The following is a 20490-nucleotide window of genomic DNA, read 5'->3' as shown; positions in this document are numbered from 1 at the left end:
TAACTTCTGAGCCATCTCTCCAGCCCTGTGATGTCACTTTCTTAATGTTCATCATTGGGAGTCTCTTTCCCTAGGCCATGAGGTCTGTCCAGTCATCAGCAGCACGTCCTCGGTGTCCTCTGAGGGCCGGAAACCATGCTAGGCACCGGTCACACACAAATACAAGTTTATCATTGTGAGGGCTGATGGGGTAAGGAACACAAACCAACAAGTAGTGCACTTTCCAGGGTTTCTTTGCATATCCCTTGCTGGCCTGGAATGCGCTGTGTAGACCAGGCTGGCCTCAGAACTGTACTGATTCTCCTGCCTCTGCCAACTGGGTGCTGAGGATACAGGTATATGCTACCATGTCTGACTCTGGTCAGCTTCCAGACATAGTCCAGTCGAAGGGAGGAAGAGAAAGAAGAAGGGAGGGAGACGAGGAGGGAGGAAGGGCAAGAGAATGAATGTGAAAGTCAGGAAGGGAAATCAAAACTGCTCCCCTCAAGTGCCCTGTTCACGAGCAGCTCATCGTTCCTCTCTGCTCCCAGCCATGTTTCTCAGCTCTGTTGTCTGCAGGTGTCGGCTTCATTGGTCACTTCCCCCTCCGCCCTGAACTGAGTCCTATTTCGATCCAACCCTCATCTCCTTTGCCAGTGTCCTCTTTTCCTGCCTCCAGTCTCCTCTAGCCAGCTGCCCATTAGAGCTGCTCACATGCTCACCCCATCCTCTCTGGGGATTACCCTCTGGGGTACCTCCAGCAATTCTAGCTTGCTCAGCTGCACACACTCCCTCCTGAGTTCTGGGAGCCTCTCGCAAGCCCTTACTCTAGAATGTTCCCTGTTGAACTTTGTTCTTCCTCCCAGCCAGACCCTCCCAGGTTGTCTTTGTCTCCCTTTTGGTTTATCCAGTGTGAGGCAGAAGCCCAGAAGCTGCCCCATATCTCGCCTTCTCCCCAACCTTTCCATCCATCTCCACTGACCCTTTCCACTCCTTGGAAGTCCGTTCCTCCCCTCTGCAGCTACCACCCCAGTGTGTGCCCACACTGCAGCCAGAGCGATGCTTCCAAAACAAGACTCTGCTTGTGCCCAGACTCTTCGAGGCTGGCCAGACCCTGAGATGCCTAAAGAAATGGGCAGGTGGAGGATTCCAGGAGGTGTGGGGGGAGTCGGGTGGTGGGCTTCTTTGCAGAGGTGCATGAGGTGGAAATGCAGGTGTTATAATCTGAGGGGAGCAGATACTGGCTCTTGAACAGAAGCGCAGCACTGCCTGTGTCATATCAGGGTTGAGGGGATCACAGAGCCCCAGAAATAGATGTGAACACAGCATGGGAACTAGGAGAGGGCATGGGAGAGGGAACTAGGAAATTCATGTCCTCTAGGTCATAGGAGTTCATCCTCAAGCTTCCTCGGGCCCTGAAGGATCAAGTGAAGCTCTTGCCAGATCCTAAGCAAGCCTCCTGCTCCCCTCAGATGCCCTCCCTCCTCCACTCTCTCTAAAACACGAGGTTTGACGGAGGCATGCCCCAGCCTCCCAGCCCCAGTCACACACCAGTAGTGATGGTGGAGAATCAGCAGTTCATCTGTCCCTGTTCAACCGAGAAAATAAGGGAGGCCATGGCTGATTTAGTACCTCCGGTGGAATAAGCCGGGCGTATGCATGAGGCTACACCATCTTCACCATTTCATGCCTTGACCCTCTTTAAGCATTTAATTGTCAATCATGATTGGACTCCCCAGAGAGGAATCCAATCTACGTAATAGTTAGAAAACTACATAATAGTTAGAAGTACAAACTCTTGTGCTGGGTGTGGTGGCGCGTGCTTTTAATCCCAGTGCTTGAGAGGGAGAGACAGGTGGATCTCTGTAGACCCAGCCTGGTCTACATAGCAAGTTCCAGGCCAGCCACTGGACACTGTCTTAAATAAACAAACAGGAAGTATAGACTCCTGTTGCCAAGTGTTCTACCACTGAACCATATCCCAGAACCAAAGAATAGCTCCAGGGTCAAATGAAAATGCTTCATATTCCTGCCAACGGCCTGCTGTGTAGCTTGGGTGAACTTACTTGGCCTGTCATTTCCCACACCTGTTCAAATTAAGGTAATAACCTACTCATTACATAGAGTTATTGGGTAGACTAGGGTAGTTTGGGTACATGATTTAGAGTGGTATCTAGCTGTGTTAGCTTTCCAGGCAGTGACACAATGCCCAAGAAAATCAAAGAGGAGAAAGGTTTTTCTGGCCATGGTTTTGAGAGTTTCGGGATTGTTTCCTTGTCTCCTATGTTGAGGCAGCATAAGGGGCCTTAAACCTCATCAAAGCTGAGAACAGAGAGAAAGAAAGGCTAGAGGCCCAATGCCCTTCAAGGCCCCCCCCCCTCAGTGGCCTAGCGTCCTTCCACCAGGCCCCACACTGTCCCAGTAGTGCCTCCCTGGAGAGCAAGCCTTAAACACAGCCCCTTTGGGACATAGTCCCAGTCCAGGTGCATGGCTCATTGCCAGTGTCCTGTCCTTGGTTCTGAGCAGATATCTGTGGCCTGATCTAAGTGAGAGCAAACGTGAAAGCAAACCATCCATCCCTGTTCCGCGCTCACAAAGCCTTCCCCCACCCTGCAAGGTAGACAGGCACTCTCTCTGACTGTGGAAGGCAGTGGTCTGGCCAAGCCAGCAAGTGAGTGCTGAGATTGCACGGGGCAGAGCTCTCTAGACTAGCTGAGCTTCCTGGAGGGGCTGGAGAGAATGGCATTCAGTGGGGCTCTCTCAATGAGGCTGGCTTAACCAGCGGTGCTGCTTCCCTGTGGAGGAGCTGACCTGAGCTCAGGAGAGCTGATGAGGAAACTGTTGCAGGCAAGTGTACCTAGTTCCAACTGAGAGCCCTCACTATGAGGGAACTGGAAACATCCGTGCATCTCAGAAGTGTCTCTGTCACTAAGGTCTGTACAGGCAGGGGAAGTGTCAAACAGTGAGGTAGGGTCAGACACCCTGGCCAGCCAGGGACACCTGAGGATATCTATGCTCCCTTATATAACTTTAGCCTGTTTGTCAGCAGAGAACCAGGAAGAGTGTGTCTCCGGAGGGATTTCCCCTTCCTGTTCAAAGCTCCAGTTGGAGTCCTGGGTGTGTTTCTGGGCACATACTCCACCTGAGAAGACTGCACGCAGCCTGGCATCAGAGTGCCCAGGATGTCTGGGTGAGGAGGCTGCCACTCTTCCCACAGGCACAGAGGGAGACTGTGGGCCCTGACTCGGGGCATTGCAGGATGGAGACACACACACACACACACACACACAGCACACACACACACACCACAGCACATAAAGCTGTCACCTTGGTTCCTTATTCTCATGACAGTTGCTGGAAAGGTTTCACTCAGGTGTCTGGAACAGAAGTGAGACTGGTATTATGGTACCAGGGAAGTTACCCCAGAAGGACCAGGTCTTTCAGCACATACTCCTACTATTTATTTAACCACTTCCTGTTTATGGGTCTGTTCTGAGGCCAAGAGGGACTGTGGGAGATTGGTGATTGAGAGGGCATGAGAGTGGGAAGGCAACCTCGACCTCAGGGCTGTGAGGAGAGAGGAGGTGCACCCATGGGGGAAGAGGAGGAAGTGTATACACATGAGGGTGAGATGGGGGCATAGGGTAGGTAGGGGCCTTGAAGAGAAGGGTTCCAGGCTGAGGGCCATCTTCCCTTCAGCCTTCCCACAGTCAGAATGGGGGAGGAGCTGGTTTTGAAGGCTATGACTTCTGTTCACTTGAGACTCTTTGAGTTGAGTCTAGGAAGCTGAGACCCATTCTCCATTCTCCCTTCTCCCATCAAGCTGGTCCCTTTCTGGGCCTGTATCTGAGGCCCTGAGCCTGGCAGCTGGGCCTGCCTCGCTTTGCTGATTCAGAGTTTATAATCAAGTTTGAATTTGCTGGTGTTGAGGGCACCAGGGAACTCCCCGGGCTGGGCTCAATTGGCCTTTGTGCTGTCAGCCACTCCACCTAGACACATGGCCGTGGTCCAGCAGTCCCACCTGTCCCTGGTGCTGGCAGGCCATGTGGGTACTTTGTCCTGGGCATTGCTGCCTCAGCTTGGGTGTAGACCAGGTAGCCTGTGGGAACTTACAGCCTTGCAGGCCTTCGATCAAGTTGGCATGAAGCCTCCCTAACAACAATAGGAAGGTGGTATTTCCTGAATGCCAGGCATGTTGAAGTGTTTTCTGCAGGTTGGCTTACCTCACAGTACTACCTAGTAAGGAGGCATCTCTCCTAGCCTCGCTTAGAAATAAGACACCAAGACACCAGTCTTCAGTGCCTGCAGATGGGGGAGGAGGCAGCAAGCCAGAGTCTGATCCCAGAATCCTGCTGGCCACTGCCTCACGTTCTAGTGATTTCATTGTTTTTCCCACTTCTCTTCCATGGCCAATCTCGGCTTTATATGGACACCCCGCCCGCGCTTGTCCTGAGCCTGATGTCCCCATGAGTACAGAGTGGGCTAGGGAGGCTGGGCAGAGCCTCCTCTCTGCCTCAGTCCTTGGTTTTCCCTCCTTCCCCTCTAAGGTGATGCTGCCCAGCTGTCGGATCCCCTACTGTTCTTGTCTCTGATGTGGTCTCTCCTGTTTCCTGGAGTTCTCGGTGCCTACCTTATAGCTCTTCCTGCTGTCCAAGCCCCACTGTTCAGGGCAGCCAGTTCCGTCTTTCATTTCCAGGGCATTGCCACAAAGTGTCGTTTTCACTGGCAGGAAGGGAAACACCATGGGAGGGTTTAGGGACTTATCCAAGGTCACAGTACACAGGAAGGATTTGAACTTGATCCAGCCCACACCCCTACCCCTCCAACTTTCCACAGTCTTCTCCTCTCCTGCCAGTCTGTGGTTCCTTCAGAGTTCAGTTTCCTGAAGAATGCTCTATAATTCTCACGCTTGCTTCCCTCCTGTCCTTCCAGCTTTCCTGAAGGAGATGTCTGTGTGCACAGTCCTGCATGCTCGCCAGCCTGCTGGACCTTGGGACCTTGTCCTGGGGCCCCACTATCTGCCCCCTTTTTGACCTCCTTCACCTCCATGAAGCATTGATGCTGAGCTTCCTCTCACTGGCTCCTTTGCCTTCCAGGCCACTGGCTCCCCAACTCCAGCCCAGGCCTCTGAATAGCCAATATTCTGCTTGGTAAAAGCGGCAGGGAGGCTTGGCCCACAGCCCATACAAGCACTGTTTTGTGAATTCTGTAGAGCTGAATTTCTATATAAATAGGCACATTTACAACTTCCTGTCCATTTAGCCGCCAATCATTCTGATAAGGGAGGCACTGATCGTAAGTTACACGTGCAGGAATTCGTGGTGGTGCTTTTACTGTCCATAAGTATCCCTTCTCTGTGTGTGATGAAAATATATTTATGTCTGCATCATTGAGTTCAGTGCCCTCTGTCCTGACAGCATTATCATTTGGCTTGACTTCAAGGAAGAGGTCTCACTTCAGGTCCTCTGGGCCCTGTAGTGGTTATTGATCCTGGACGCAGGGGCAAATGTCCCTTGTCACTTTAATACACAGGTTTCTAGCACACGAGGAGAGGGCACAGCTGTGCAGATTCTAAGATGTTGAAGATGTTTGAGAGTGGACATTGGAATACCGATACACCGTGGTCAGACCGGTGGGGTCCTGATGCTGTGCGGGCTGCGCTTCCTAAAGGAGAATAGGAAGCTTTAAGCTGAGATGATACCAATTAACCTGCTTTGTAGCGCTGTGCCGTGGACTCTGGGGCTCAGCCCGCCTCCCTGGGAGAGATCACTGTTATTAGATAGGAACAACGGCCAGTGTGAAGGAGGCCACAGTGGCGCGTGCCACATCTCACCTAACTGCTTTTAGCTTTGATGTGTGTTCCATGGTACTGGGGATGGAAGGCGAGGCCCTGTGCATGTTCAGCACAGGCTGCACCGCTATACCGCCCGCCTACTATACCACCTCCCTAGCTCTTTTGCTATCTTTAAAAGGTAGCGAGCAGCCCTAGGTGTCATCAAACTGTGACTATTAGACAAGACTCCCTTAAGGACATGAGTGATTGTGGTCTCCACAGTGCCACCAAGTATAGGCCTTGGCTGTCCGTTCTCTGTTGGCTTTCTTTGAGTTTGCTTTGGAATTCTCAAGTACTGGAATCCAAAAGGCCACGTGTGGGGATTTTCTGTCCACCACAGCCCCTCCATTGATGTCCCCAGCCCTCTCCCAGGTAGCCTGGACTTTCACGCTGTCTGCACTGAGGGTTGGGGGATGCTTTCGGGACACATTGTATCTCTGGTGGGTCTCGTTCCCTCCAAGAGCTCTTGGTGGCCTGTATGTATCACCAGCTTTCACTGTCTCTTGCTTTTTGGATCTGGAGACCACTCGGCTATAGTACTTGGGCTGGGTGTTTGGAATTCTGGGGCCTGCAGCGGAGCTTCCTTGCTGCTCAGCCATCATGGATGGTGGAGCCCAGAGCTCTAGGCTTCTGAACCGAGCCTGCCTGTGCTACAGCAAGAATACCTGTGCATGGAGATCCTTGGTCACCAGAAAATCAAGGCTCCCTTCCCTTTAGCACAAATGCTAAATCTCAAACACAGCCTTGCCGTGGAGTAATACACGCCTCCAAAACTTTACTATCTTGGGATGTTGTTTGAAATTACGTGTGGACTACTTTATAATGCTGCCAAAGATAGAAGCAGAAAGAAAACAGTGCCTCTCAGTGAAACAGCTCCTGGTGCTCGGAAATAATCCTAGCCATGCCTTCTGCAATTCTTCCACCCTTTGTGAGCTATTGGAGAGTGTCAGAACTATACTGCATAGGCTAAACCTGGTGGGGCTTCCAGCTACTTGGGAGATTGAGGCAGGAGGTGAGGACTCCAAGGCCTGCCTGGGCTATAGTGTAAATTCAAGGCGGCTTGGTCAGCTCAGCAAAAGCCTGCTTCAAAATAGAAAATGAAAACTGAACTCTCCCATAAAGTAGGCTATGAAATGCATTAAAAAATATATACATGATGAATGGGTAGATATGATAAAGCCACATGTGGTACCCTCTGGCAGAGTACAGGAAATAGTCTTTACCTTTCTACAGGTTTCCCATAATGAAATGTTGAGCAAAGGTTGCCTTTAGCCATGAACCACTTTAATTTAATTTGAGCAATACAGTCCCCGGGGTGAGAGCGAGGAAGGCTGTGCATTTTAGATCCATTTCATATTTGAAGACTCCTGTGGGGGGCTCGCCATTGCTCAAGTCACATGCTGGTGGAGAAAGAGAGGTCATCCTGAATCCCATAAGTCTACAACCTTGTACGGGCACTTTCCCGCGGCATCTACATCACATGCCAGCTCCGGTGTAATGTGAGCTGCATTCCTCAGCCTCCTCCTGGCCTGCCTGGCATTTTTCCCTTCACAGAGGCCTGGCCATATGCCTCAGCCTATGCAATGCTCTGTGGCTCGGAGCCCCGGGGAGAGTGGAGAAGCTGTCATGTGAAGGAGGGTTGGGACACAGGGACACTCCAGATGGTCCTCCGGTCCCCTGAGCACATGAGCCAGAGGAAGAGGGCCAGGAGTTTGAGTGACCAGTAAAGAGTCTAAAGTTGGGTCCTAACCTGTACTATAGGCCGGATTCATTAGAGGTCAGGAGCATGCTGGGGTCCACTGTCAGAATAACCGACTCTGAAGTGGGGGTCACACTGAGCCCTGCCATGACGACGCCCACAGCTATGCTCTCCAGTCCTGCACTCATCTGTGGCTCAGTACAGGTAAACTCCTGGTTTCCTTGGTAACAGAACAAACACCAAGGGGGAAGATAAACAGTCAGCATTTTTTTAAATGAGCCATTTAGTGGGTGAAGAGATGGCTCAGTGGCTAAGAGCACCTGCTATTCTTGAAGAACCAGAGTTCAGTTCCCAGCACCCATGTCAGGAGGCCCACATCAGTCTGTTAAGTCTAGCTCCGAGGGATCTGACACCTCTTCTGGATCTGTGGTCTCCCACCCGCATATGCTCATAACCATACACAGAGACACACAAATAGAAATGACGCTTCCGAAAAGTGAGCCATTTATAGCACTGAAAAATTGAGATCCCCAAAGGACGAAGGGCCAGTAGTGCCCATGATTTTCAGGACACTCACATTGTGCCCCCTGGTACTCACAGTTCTCCGAGCAGTGTTGATGCTGCCCTTGGTACCTGCAAAACCTTGAGACAGTGCCTCCCTGTCCCAAACAGAATGATCTACATTCTGTGCTTTTGTTTTGAGTGAGTGTGTTTGCTAGGTGTCTAGCAAGGAGTAAGTAGCAGATAGACAGCCAAAACATCACATTGGGCACGTAGGCCATCCACAGAGATGACTGGAGGAGCCCAATGGAGTGAGCAAACAAACACCATGCTCACTGCAGAGATTTCCGATCGAGAGTCCCAGGCAGAGCAGAGGGCTTTCTGAGGAGGCGCCTGCGCACCTTCTTCCCACAACCGGCATTTTTATATCATGGGGTAAACAGTAGTAACCTCTGTTGGAGACGGTTGACCTTGCTGCTGTTCTCAAGAGCACAGTGTCTGAAACACCCTCAGCTATGTGCTGTCACAGGGCCAGGGGACATTTTCAGAGGACATTTGAAATAGACATGCTTCTGTTCTCAAGCGTCCACTTTTTGCAAGCACGTGGCAGTTTGTCAATTTAATTTCTATTACGCCTCCTCCCTGACGGGCTAGGGATAGGACCCATCCACACAAGGAGAGCTAGGCTGTCCCCAGTAGGTTCTCATGGTGGCCAAGCCTGCTCTGGAGGGTGTAGGGCAGGAGTTCAGGCCAAGGACACTGGGCTAGCTCCCAGGGCTCTCCTGCAGCTAGCTGGCTGACCTTCCATGGTTGTCTCTTCTACGCATCAGTTTCACCTCCCATGAGTTACACCTGCCTTGTGGGTTCCTGTGAGAACAGATGGAGCCAACAGCGCACAGTCCCCGCCAGACAGGACCGCAAGAGCACTTGAGTGCCAGTGAGGGTTGAGGCTCCACAGCCCTCCGTCTAGAGTCAGCATCTCGCGAGGACTCCAGAAGCAATCTGTGCTTGGTTTTGGTTGGGCCAGTAACAAGTCACCAAATGTTTTGAGCATCCCAGCAGTCTGGATCTGTTCTCTTGGAGTGCTGGAGGTTAGACATCCAAGTTTGTTTCCCCTGGCTGAAGTCGGGGTGCCTGTGTGGTTGTGCTCCCTCACACCCCTGGAGGTGCTAGGTTTGTCCAGGGCTGTGTTCCTTGCATTTGCTGGTTCTCATCTTCAAAGCCATTTACAGAGTGTCTTGCTTCCGTTGTTCCGAGTCACCTCCCCCCCCCCCCCCCCCCCCCCCGTGCTCCTGTCGTAAGGACCTTGTTGTGAGGTTTAGGGTCTACCTGGACCGTCCAGAAGAGGCTGCTCTGCTTATTCTCGTCTGCAGCTGTGCTTTGTGAGACTCACAGTTTCTGGAGTGGGATATGGGGGACTTTTTTCACTCATCAACTAAATCAGGAAGCTTTTCTGGACCAGGGTCTGGACCAATTGAAGCACCAGTCTAGACTCTGCCAGGGCATGCATACTGTCCTGTGGCATCCGCAGGCCCTCTTGGCTCTGAGGGTAAAGTCAGTGCCCTATTCTCTGTGGGATTCCTTATCCCTGGCGCATGGCAGGCACTGGGTGGCATGTGCTCATATATAAAGACCAACCAGCCCTGACTGATATACATGCGTGTCCTTTTAGGCCACGGCGAGTGTCACTGTGGAGAATGCAAGTGCCACGCAGGTTACATCGGGGACAATTGTAACTGCTCAACAGACATCAGCGCATGCCGGGCCAAGGATGGGCAGATCTGCAGTGACCGTGGCCACTGCGTCTGTGGGCAGTGCCAGTGTACAGAACCCGGAGCCTTTGGGGAGACTTGTGAGAAGTGCCCAACCTGCCCAGATGCTTGCAGCTCCAAGAGGTAAGGGCCTGCTCTCCACCCTCGCCCCAGGGCTGTCCTTCAGCAGGCAGCCCTCCCCAGCCAGCCTCCTGTCTACACACAGGCTGCCGGCCAAAACGTGCTAACAGTCACCAAAACAATAGCCGTGAAATGCTGGGGCTGGGGTAGGGAGGGGGTACTGGGGGGGGGGGGAGAAAAGTAAAACAGTTCACAAAAGCAGGATCACAGATCCATTCTAAGGAAATTTTGATATTGCGGAGTGATGGTTAAATGAGACGAAACTGGTTCTGGGTCCAGACAAAATGGAGCCTCGCGTGTGCCATAGGATAGTCTGCTCTCAAAAGGGAACGCGGTATACCTTCTTTCCCAAATGACTGAGCCTCCGCAGAGCGTCTCCCAAACAATGCTTCATAGACCAGGCCGTGGGAACTGCTGGTTTAAGCAAAATGTAATCGGAAGGCAAATGGGATGGAAAGGCGCCGACCTAGATAGGGATGCCTGAAGCGAGTGCAGGGGCTTTGGGCTTTTTCTGCTCTATTTATACTGTTAATAGCAGGGCTGAATGTAGAGCTTATCTAGGCTACTGCCACTGGCTCAGCCCAGAGGCGGGTCACACCACCTGATGACCGTCCTGGGCTCTGCGTGCCCGCCGGCCGCCAGGGTGCTACGCAGATCGGTTACAAGAGTCAAGTCACCCTACTGCCTGGAGCGCAGGGGGGACATTGGCCGGAAAACAGCTGTGTCATTCTCGGTGCTGAGGAACCAGGCAGCAGGGGAAACTGGGCACCAAGCAGAAACAAGGGGTGTTGCAAGCAGGCAGTGTTACTCTTTGGCGGAGGAGCGCAAGTGTGTGATTTTCTTTTGGCAGCTTTCCCTGCTAACAATGTCTGGCCAGGCTGATAATGAAGTGAGTTCATGCTCGCGGAGCCTGTGATAACTGTGTTCAGAAACGTTTGGAGTGGCTTGACCCTCCCTGGCCATGTGCCCCAGACAACCCTGGGCACAGGCAACTGAACCTGCCTGCAGATTGAGAGACAAGATAGGCAGGGAATGTGGCCCAGACACCATGCCCGAGTGGGTGGAATCCCAGCCCTAGTCAGCACGTTGTGTCCAAGGAATCCCCTGGCCCCATAGTTCCCAGCAGACCCTGGGGAGGTTCGCTCCCACTGCTCAGGGCACGTGAGGCTCGTGGGGAGGGGGCCTAGCTGGGGCAGTACACACAGTCAGTGAAAGGAACGGAAGCTTCCTCTACCTTCTTATGGAGCTGCAAGCAATGTGGAGCTGTCTTGGGGGAGCTAAGAGGCCTCAGGGAAAAACAACCCTTGCTTTGAATGTCTGAATTGCTAGGAAAGCCCAAAGATAGGGACTGGCCCTTCTCATCTATCCCAGGACCATTTTTCTTTTTTTTAAACAAAGTTCTTTTGATAACGGAATTTTAGGCCATTTTCCCACTTTCTGTTTTCTGAGAGGTTTTTGGATACTTTGGTCCTTCGTCCCTCGTGTTCTAGAACTAACCAAACACACCCTTCACTTTGGTGAGGTCACACTCGGCTCCAGCTGATTTTAATTAACGTGCCTTGCACAAACGCTCACTCCGCAAGCGGCGTGTTTTTGGAGAGGAGCAGACATGCTTTAATACACAACTGCGGTGCAGTCTGAGTTTCCCGGGGGCGGGGGGCCCAGTTCTAGGCTGCTGTATCCCCATGGGTTGTATGGAGTGTGTCCTAGAAGTGACCTGGAGCTGTGGCAATACAGGGAGCTGAGCGCCTGAGGGGAGGCGTGGGTTCCAGCCAACTGGAAACAGGCATCCTGTTTGCCGTGTGTTGATCCAGGAAGGCTGGCAGAAGGACCAGCAAGGGTCAGCATGAATGACCAGAGATAGGGCCACCCCTTTCTGGCCCCTGGCCAAACCTGCCTACCCTGAGGGGTGGGAGTGGGAAGAGGGACAGGACACAGATATGAGCCTTACTGTCTGGCTCCAACTCCGGAGTGTCTGTGTGAGATCAGCCCAAAGAGAGGAGCAGTTAGATTCCTAAGCTGTCGGTGTCCTCTCGAGAAAGTCATGGCCCTGTGTCTTCATGATCTACCCACTGTTCGGTCCTTATCGATGTCCAGAAGGTGGTCGGAGCATGTCCAGGAGGCAGAACACTGGGAGGAGCCCTCATCTGCTTCTCCTCTTGGTCTCAGCGTTCTCTGGAGAGTGGCCCTACTGTATGATGGTGCTCCCTCCGGTATCAGGGAACTTTCTAGACACCCAGCTCTTTTGGTCCCATGGAATAAGCAGGGTGACCTGCCCCCCTTGTGGCTGGGGTTTTGTGGGTCACAACACCTCCCCTGCACACTTGGCTCTAGAATCCCCACTCGTGTTCTTAGACTTCCAAGTGCCCTTCGCCAGAGCCTTGCTGCCCCCGGGCTGCTTGACCCCTACCCATTCTGTCTGCCATGGAGTTTGCTTTTCCTCCGGCACTGCCCTATTCCTCCCAAGGAGGCAGGGACCCTTCCTCTCTCACAAACTTTAACAGTGGCTTGGCTGAGGCCTGGCCACCCACTTGTGTCCCCAAGTTTTCTGTTCTGATGTAACCTCAGGCAGGAGACTGTCTGGACCCAGATTTGGTGTAGAAGGTAATAACTGTTCAACAGGGCATGATAACTAAACATCACAGGCGGTCACCCAACAGTGGGTGATAGGGAACTGAGAGGGCCTCTATTTAGAGAAAGCCTCTGTTATAAAACGTACCATCTTTAGTGTAGACCGGTTACCAGGTAAGTGGCCAGCAGGCCCTGAAGGACGCTGGCGGCTGGACACTGTGTGGGCATGGCAGGGGGAGGGAGCAAGGTGCCCAGACAATGGTGATCAAACCTTCCAGGAACCAGACTTGCCAGAAAGCCCCATCCTAGAGGTTGTCTCTGAGGGCGCGGCCGAGCCCAGGCATTGAGGCTTACTGCTAAAAGTCCTCTGGAGAGGACATAGTACAGTGCCCTCTCCAGCGAGTGACTCATGGGGATGCTAACACTGGCGTGACACAGGGCTTTGAGCACTGGCCCCAGGCACGTGGCGGTACTCCCAGGGACCAGGAGTAGTTGTTATTCCCCGGAAACCTTTACCATGTAGCTGACTCCTTGGCCAGTTCACTGAAGCGGGGTGCAGATTTGGTTTCTGCTGTTGGAATTGGGAGAATATGCAGCTGTATACCAGATATGCCTCTAAACTCACACATAGCTCTCTGAGACCCTGGGGCTTCCTTTTAACACCAGGGAGGTAGCAGAGCATCCTGTCCCCAAGGCCAGACTTGAGGAGTGCCCCCGAGCCTTTGGGATACTTTTAACACCAGGGAGGTGGCAGAGCATCCTGTCCCCGAGGCCAGACTTGAGGAGTGTCCCCGAGTCTTTGCGACATTGCACAGCAGCTAATGACCACATTCATTTTCTCAGAGACTGTGTAGAGTGCTTGCTGCTTCACTCGGGGAAGCCCGATAACCAGACCTGTCACCAGCAGTGCAAAGACGAGGTGATCACGTGGGTGGACGCCATCGGTGAGTGCTCTGGGTAGCTGTGGATAGCGTCTGGGGAGCAAATGGCCAAGCCTTCTGTGGAGCCCAGCGTAGCTTCCTTGGCATCATTGCTGGCTCCCCAAGGAGACCATGGGATGGGATCCTCACATACCACTGACAGGAATGTCATGCAGATATCAGTTTGGCAGCTGCGCAAAGGCTACTCACAGAATCATCACACAATCTAGCAACCCCGCTCTAAGGTATATGCGCAGAGTTGGGCCTGATTTTCACATGTTTACAGCCTTGGCTGTACTAGTCAATTGTCTGTTAACTGATGGATGATGAAGCAAACGTTCTATATCCATTCATAACAGGATTTTATTTTTAACCACAATGAAGAGCACTAATGTGATAACACATGAGCCCCCAAAACACTGAGCCAAGTGAAAGAAGCCACACAGAAAAGAACATAGGCATTACATGATGCTGTTTAAAATGTCCACAGTAGTCGGGCGGTAGTGGCGCACGCCTTTAATCCCAGCACTTGGGAAACAGAGGCAGGTGGATCTTTGAGTTTGAGGGCAGCCTGGTCTACAAGAGCTAGTTTTAGGACAGCTAGCATTATTATACAGAGAAACCCTGTCCCAAAAATTAAAAAAAAAAAAAAGAATGTCCACAGTAGGCAATGTCAAATTGAGAAAGAATGGGAAGGGGGTGGAAATTGAGATTATATGCTAACATGTGTGGATGTTTCTGGACACTGGTATAAAAATAACATTGTGAGTTTCCTAAATTGGCTACATTTTTAAATAATGTAACAGTTCCTGAGGGACTGCATATCTGAAGAGGGAGCGCTCAACCAAGGCTCGCCAGTGCTAGCCGGCTTGCCCTCTGCCTTGACCCCCGGCTGCTGTAAACTCCTGGCCCTCGCTGTGTCTGTCTCGGTCCTGGCTTCTCTCTGTAGACTCTCTTGTTCCCTCTTCCCTGGTTTTGATTAATTGCTTGGCCGGGTCATGGCATGGAGTATGCCGAGTCTGTTTATCCTGCATACATTCAGGGAGCACCCACCATGTGGCCAACCCTGTGCCAGGCTCTGGGGAGTTGAGAATTCTTCGCAATCTCTCACGCTCCTGCCTTTTGCCCTTCCCCTTCCAGGGCCTGGCTGAGCTCCTCTTGCACTAAGCACATGTAGTTAGGAAAGAGGAAAGGCTCCCTCCCCACCTCCCACAAACAAGCCTGCCCTTTGTGCGCAGCCCGATCCTCTGAGGGGACTCTACAGAGCAAGTATATGACTGACCCATCATTTGTCCCTAGGCTGGCTGACTGGCTTGCTTGCTTTTGTTTGTTTGCTTGTTTGTTTATATTTGAGTTAGGGTCTCACTATGTAATCCTGGCTGGTCTGGAAGTCACTCTGTACATCAGCCTGGCCTCAAACTCACAGAGACCCACCTACCTCTGTCTCCCAAGTTCTGGGATTAAAGGTGTACGCCACCACACCCGGTCTTATTATTTTGTTTCTGCTCTCAACTATATATATCCCAGGTTGACTTCAAACTTTCTATCCTCCTGCCTCAGATTTCTAAGCACTGGGATTATAATTGTGTGCCATGGTGTTCAGTTCTTCCTTGTGCTTTTTAAAACACACACATCCATACCGACTCTGAGGGGGCTGAGCGAGAAGGTTGGGTATTCATTTGGCCAACCATACCCGTTCATCTCCTTCCTGATTGAAGCTCCTGTTCAACCAGGTTGAAAAGGGGGAAGGAAGCACATTTAGTGTCATAGCATTAACCTGTGGTTGTGGTTTGGGACTAAGATGCCCTGTGGCCTGACTTCCTTTTCTCCAACCCCATTACCTCCTAAAGATCAGTCTTAAAGCCCTTTTGGGGACCTGGTGCTTGGGCAGTGACGCTGTCCACTCTAGTCAAGGGTGGTTTGGAGAAAGAGAAGGGCTGTGGCAGCTGAGGACGGGGTTTGTCAGGAGGGAGACCTGTCACAGGCAGAGCTGGTTCTTGAATGGCCTGACCTCTCTGACAGGGGCTCTTGGTATCACCGTGGAGTACCGCCATGAAGCCAGCCTCTCATCCAGAGAGCCTCGGCACCCAGCTCTTGGGGAGGAGCAGCCTCTTGTCTTCTTTCCTCAAATTAGCCCTGGAGACTCATCAGGTTTCCAAGGGCAGACACTCCCTCAGGCTGTTGCATCCAGCCCATTCATCCATGCCCACTCCCAACCATTGAAGGCTTCTTTCATTTTATGTCAGGACCAGTCAACACTTCAGAGGGCTGACAGTCCTAATGGGATCCATATGTCCCCAAAGTATTAAACTCAGCCCTGGGCCTGTGATCTCCATGTGAGGAATCTGAGCTCCCTTTAAAGCCCCGTGGCCCCTTTTAAGCCTCCCATCCTTTCCTGAGGTGCTAAGCTTCTACCTTCATCCATCGGCGGTTGGGCATTTCCCAGAGAGATGCTCAGGGAGTTTCTGCTTGCTTCTCTCCTAGTCAAAGATGACCAGGAGGCTGTGCTTTGCTTCTACAAGACTGCTAAGGACTGCGTCATGATGTTCAGCTACACGGAACTGCCCAATGGGAGGTCCAACCTGACGGTCCTCAGGGAGCCAGGTAGGTGAGAGCCCGAGGGGCCTTCCTCGGCCTGCTTTCTTGTGCCCTTCCCTATGGGGTGGTGTGTGCCTGTGAGCCCAGCACTCTGGAAGGTTGAGATGAGACATTCAGGGCACTTAAAGGCTAGCCTGGGCTACACGAGACCCTGCCTCAAAGTGCCTATGAGGAGTCAGCTTACCATACTGTTGAGGCAGAGGGCTGGGGCCATGGAGCTATGGGAGTGTTGCTGTGGACTGTGACCATGGAAGAAACATTAACATGCTTATTTAAGAGTTTAAAAAAAAAAGGCGGGTGGTGGTGGCATATGCCTTTAATACCAGGATTCAAGAAGCAGAGGCAGGTGGATCTCTGTGAACGAATTGCAGGGCAGGCTCCAAAGCTACAGAGAAACTCTGTCTCAAACAACAACAACAACAAAAGAGGTTTTGCAGGGAGGGTGCCGGGCAGATGGTCCCCCAGGGATGAGGTGTCCCTTAAGTTGAGGATCATCTGGGACTAACAGCCTGTGCCTCAGAATGACAGGGATTTCTGTATCAGCCTTTTCAGTCTTTGGATTGGGGAGGAAGCAGAAAATGCTTTGCAGATTCCAGGTCTCAGAATCCAGTTAGCAAGGTGAGCCCAGCTCCCTATGTGCTGATGGCCTTCTTGGCCAGAGGTAAAGGAGGTGTGGTCACGGCCCCGACAGCCTGTGGCCGTGAGGGCCGTGCTTAGGAAGCCCTGTCTTTGCTTGGAAATAAGCATGTTTGTGCCTTAGAGCTTGTCACTGAGGGCTGAGAAATGCCTGGCCCTAGCCCAGCCCTTTCGGAAGTGGTGCACGCTGTGTCCTCCCTGCCTGGTTTGTCCCGGAGCCTCTGATGTGAAAGCGGAGCTGTGGCCCAGCCTCCTACACTGGAGCTGGGCCAGGCTAGAGCCTCTGGGGCACAGCCCAGGAGGGGAAGTGTAGCCGTTCACCAGGGTGCTCATTTGCCACCGCTTGGCTGTGTGAGCTTGAAACAATTACTGTATTCTGTGAATCTTTTACTGTCTGAGCCTTGGGGAGACCACCCACAACCACCCCCAGCTTTCAGTCACACAGAAGTGAAGCTGGGCGGGCAGAAGGGAAGTTGTCTGTGGGGGGCAACCTTTCACCTCGGCTGAGGTCAGGAGGTGGGGGAGGGAGGGATGCTGATGGCTTTGCTCACCTGTCTCCTGGGCCCTTCCAGAGTGTGGAAGCGCCCCCAACGCCATGACCATCCTGCTGGCTGTGGTTGGCAGCATCCTTCTGATCGGGATAGCCCTCCTGGCCATCTGGAAGCTGCTCGTCACCATCCATGACCGCCGAGAGTTTGCCAAGTTCCAGAGTGAGCGCTCCAGGGCCCGCTATGAAATGGTAAGTGAGGGAGGGGTAGAGAAGAGGCTGCTGGCTGTAGAGCCAAGGCCAAAGGCGGCCAGTATCTTTGGTATTAGAAACAATCAATCCGATCAACAAAGAATGAGCTAGGTGTTGTAGTATATACCATATACACCTCCAGAGGCAGCAGGACTTGCAAGTTCAAAGTTAGCCTGGGTTTCTTACCAAGACCCTGTCTCAAAATAAAAATAATTTGGTGCTGTAGAGATGGCTCAGTGTGGTTAAGAGTGAGTTCAATTCCCAGCAACCATGTGGTAGCTCACAACCATCTATAATGGGATCTGATGCCCTTTTCTGACATGCAGCATACATGTAGAAAGATATGTATATATATATGTAGGGGTTTTTTTTTCTTTCTTTTTTTGAGTGTAGCTCAGTGGTAGCTCTGGGTTCGGTCCCTAGTACCACAGAACAAGCAAACAAATCTATGAACAGTGAAGAATCAGCTTCTTCCGTGCAGGGTGGGAGAATTACACACCCAGAAACCTCGAGGACATGTAGACCCCTGGTCCATGTTGGGTCTGCTGTGGGGCAAAGTGCCAGAGGCAGGCTCAAGCCCTCAGGTCTGGTGGGATGGTCGTGTGAACAAGTCCTTCCACCCCGGGCACCCTGCACGTTCAGGAGAGCGGAACTCAGAGGAAGAACCTCTGACACCTGAGCCTGTCTGCTCAGGCTACAAGGCAAGGGGGGCTTTCTGCCTGAGCATCCATTTCAGAGATGAAGATTGAAAAGCAGGGAGAAGGGAGGGAATCTCCCAGAGCCCCGAACGAGCCCAAAGCAAGCATCCCTGCGGGTGCTAGCCCTGAGATTGGACTAACGTCTGTGCTCTCTCATGCTTGCAGGCCTCAAACCCGCTGTACAGAAAGCCCATCTCCACACACACCGTAGATTTTGCCTTCAATAAGTTCAACAAATCGTACAACGGCTCAGTGGACTGAGGCTCCTGGTTGAATGGAGGGGGACCGAGGACACAGACTGATGCGTCTTGGATTGCTTTCCACCTGCTCACGCTAGCTAGGCGAGCAACGAGATGCCCTCCATTGAGCCTTAGGGGGCCTGCTACCCACACAGGAGGTAGCTGGCCATGACCCCTGGCTGCAGGCGGAGGCACGTGGGGCCACTTCCCTCCAAGCCAGGAGAAACGAGGAGACTCTGGCGTTCTCAGCTTCCCTGCTGCCTCTGACTTGCTGTCTTCCATGGCATGCTGAAGACGGGGCTGCCCTTCCGGTCCCCACCTGGCCAGATAGACTGGTATCTGGAAGAGTCTGCGTGTACAAAGCTAAAGCTCAGCCTGGCTTCTTCGGGTTGGTTGTTTTTTCTAAGAAATAAAAAGGTCACGCACGTATGGCGTAGCTCTGGTTACTGGCTCCCTGAGGACTGCCTGGCCTCTGGGGGTGGTGTGGTAGAACTGGGGGGGCGCCTGTTGAAGGTATTGCACCTTGCAAATGTTAGCCTTTCCCTCCTGTCCATGTCTGTTTAGTACTTTTGAAATGAAAAGGAAAGATTGTCTGGGATTAGAAGTAAAGACTGAAACCAAGCAGCTGTCAGTTGGTGTGGTGATCTGAGTGAAAATGCCCTCCCGTAATAAAGCCCATAGGGAGGAGACGTGGCCTTGTTGGAAGAAGTGTGTAACTGAGGGAGGGCTTTGGGGTTTCGAATGTCCAAGGCCCAGTATCTCTCTCTCTCTCTCTTCCTGCTGCCTGCGGATCCAGATGTAGGCCTCTCCAGCACCATGTCTGCCTGTGTGCCGCCGTGCTTCCTGACATGACAACAATGCCCTAAACCTCTGAACTATAAGCCAGCCCCAAGTCTAATGTCTTCCTTTATAAGAATTGCCATGGTCTTGTGTCTCTTCACAGCAACAGAAGCCCTAACTAAGACAGTCGGCTTCATATACTCTGGCCCGTGCCTCCCTTCCTGAGCGATCTTGAGTGGTCCCCGGTAGAGACCAACATGTTCATATGCTTTCTCAGGGACAGGACTTAACCAGACCAGTACTCCAGGCCTCCCTGAGGTGCTTAGGCAGTTAGGGTGCCGTTGGGCCTGCTGGGATGTGCTTAGAGTTAGAAACTGTACAAACCGTGCATGTTCCCACCTATGTCCTGCGTTGCTACAGGGTGGAGATGCGTGGCTTCTACACAAAACGTCTTACACTGTGTAAATCAGAGACCCTAACCAATACTTCCCTCATCGAGTTCTTCGGTCCTGCCTGGGGCCCAAAGTCCAATTTCACCTCAGCTTGTCTCCTCCGGTGCCATAACTCTTTAGAGGCCCTTCGGAGATGAGTGGTTCCCAAGTAGCTTCCTGACCTGTAACCAGGCTGTGGCAGGGGAGGTAGCTTGCTGAAGGTCAGGCTAGCTGAGGACCTTGTGGTACTAAGTAAGCCCTAGGCTCACGATGCCCTGCTTCCTTGACAAATCTTTCACTAACGTTATGATTCCTAAAAATTAATCTTTAGCCAGGCATGGTGACGCGCACCTTTAATCCAAGCACTGCAAAAAAAAAACCCCAAAAAATCAAATAAATAATTAATTAAAAGTAATTGATTTTTAAAAAAGTTTATGTGAATGAGCGTTTAGCTTCCATGTATGTCTGTGCACCGCATGCATGTCTTGTGCAGACAGAGCCGGAAGAGGGTATCGGGTCCCCTGGAACTGTAGTTAAGCTGCCGTGAGTCATCATGTATGTTCTGGAACCAAACCTGGGTACCGTGCAAGAGTCATCAGTAACTGCTGAGCCATCTCGGCCCCTCACTAATGGTTTTGTGACTGTAATGCTTCAAGCCTGCAGGACCTTCATTTCAAATCAATCTATTGTAAGTGTTGGACCAAATCTCCTTTATGTTCTTGGCCTGCTCTGGGGTGGACGCTTATTACCTGGGGCAAAAAACTGATTCTGAGTGTGCTTCCTCTTGTGGAACTTAGAGAAGGGGACGTAAGTCCCTTTACAAATATCTGAGACAATAAAATGTGGCTTTTTGAGACTTTCTAAACTGGAAAAAAAAAACCCACAATTTCGAAAAGAAAAAAAAAAACATTAGTTTCTCTTCCATTTACTTTGGGGTCTCCAGGAGACCATGAATTAACTTGTTAAAATCCTGT

General features: G+C 51.9%; 1 protein-coding gene across 1 annotated transcript in view; it reads left to right on the top strand.

Moving 5' to 3' along the window:
* The window catches only part of Itgb5 (integrin subunit beta 5), a 107985-nt gene extending 89251 nt beyond the window's left edge, over positions 1 to 18734 (top strand). The window contains exons 11-15 of the mRNA XM_075965429.1: positions 9685 to 9907; positions 13319 to 13419; positions 15880 to 15999; positions 17202 to 17368; positions 18232 to 18734. Coding sequence (XP_075821544.1) covers positions 9685 to 9907; positions 13319 to 13419; positions 15880 to 15999; positions 17202 to 17368; positions 18232 to 18327 — 707 coding nt within the window. The 3' untranslated portion in view covers positions 18328 to 18734. The remainder of the gene's footprint in view (positions 1 to 9684; positions 9908 to 13318; positions 13420 to 15879; positions 16000 to 17201; positions 17369 to 18231) is intronic.
* The last annotated feature ends 1756 nt before the right edge of the window (positions 18735 to 20490 follow it).

Source organism: Microtus pennsylvanicus, chromosome 1, assembly GCF_037038515.1.
Source record: "Microtus pennsylvanicus isolate mMicPen1 chromosome 1, mMicPen1.hap1, whole genome shotgun sequence".
Classification (NCBI taxonomy): Eukaryota; Metazoa; Chordata; class Mammalia; order Rodentia; family Cricetidae; genus Microtus; species Microtus pennsylvanicus.
This window is presented reverse-complemented; position numbering and strand designations above follow the sequence as displayed.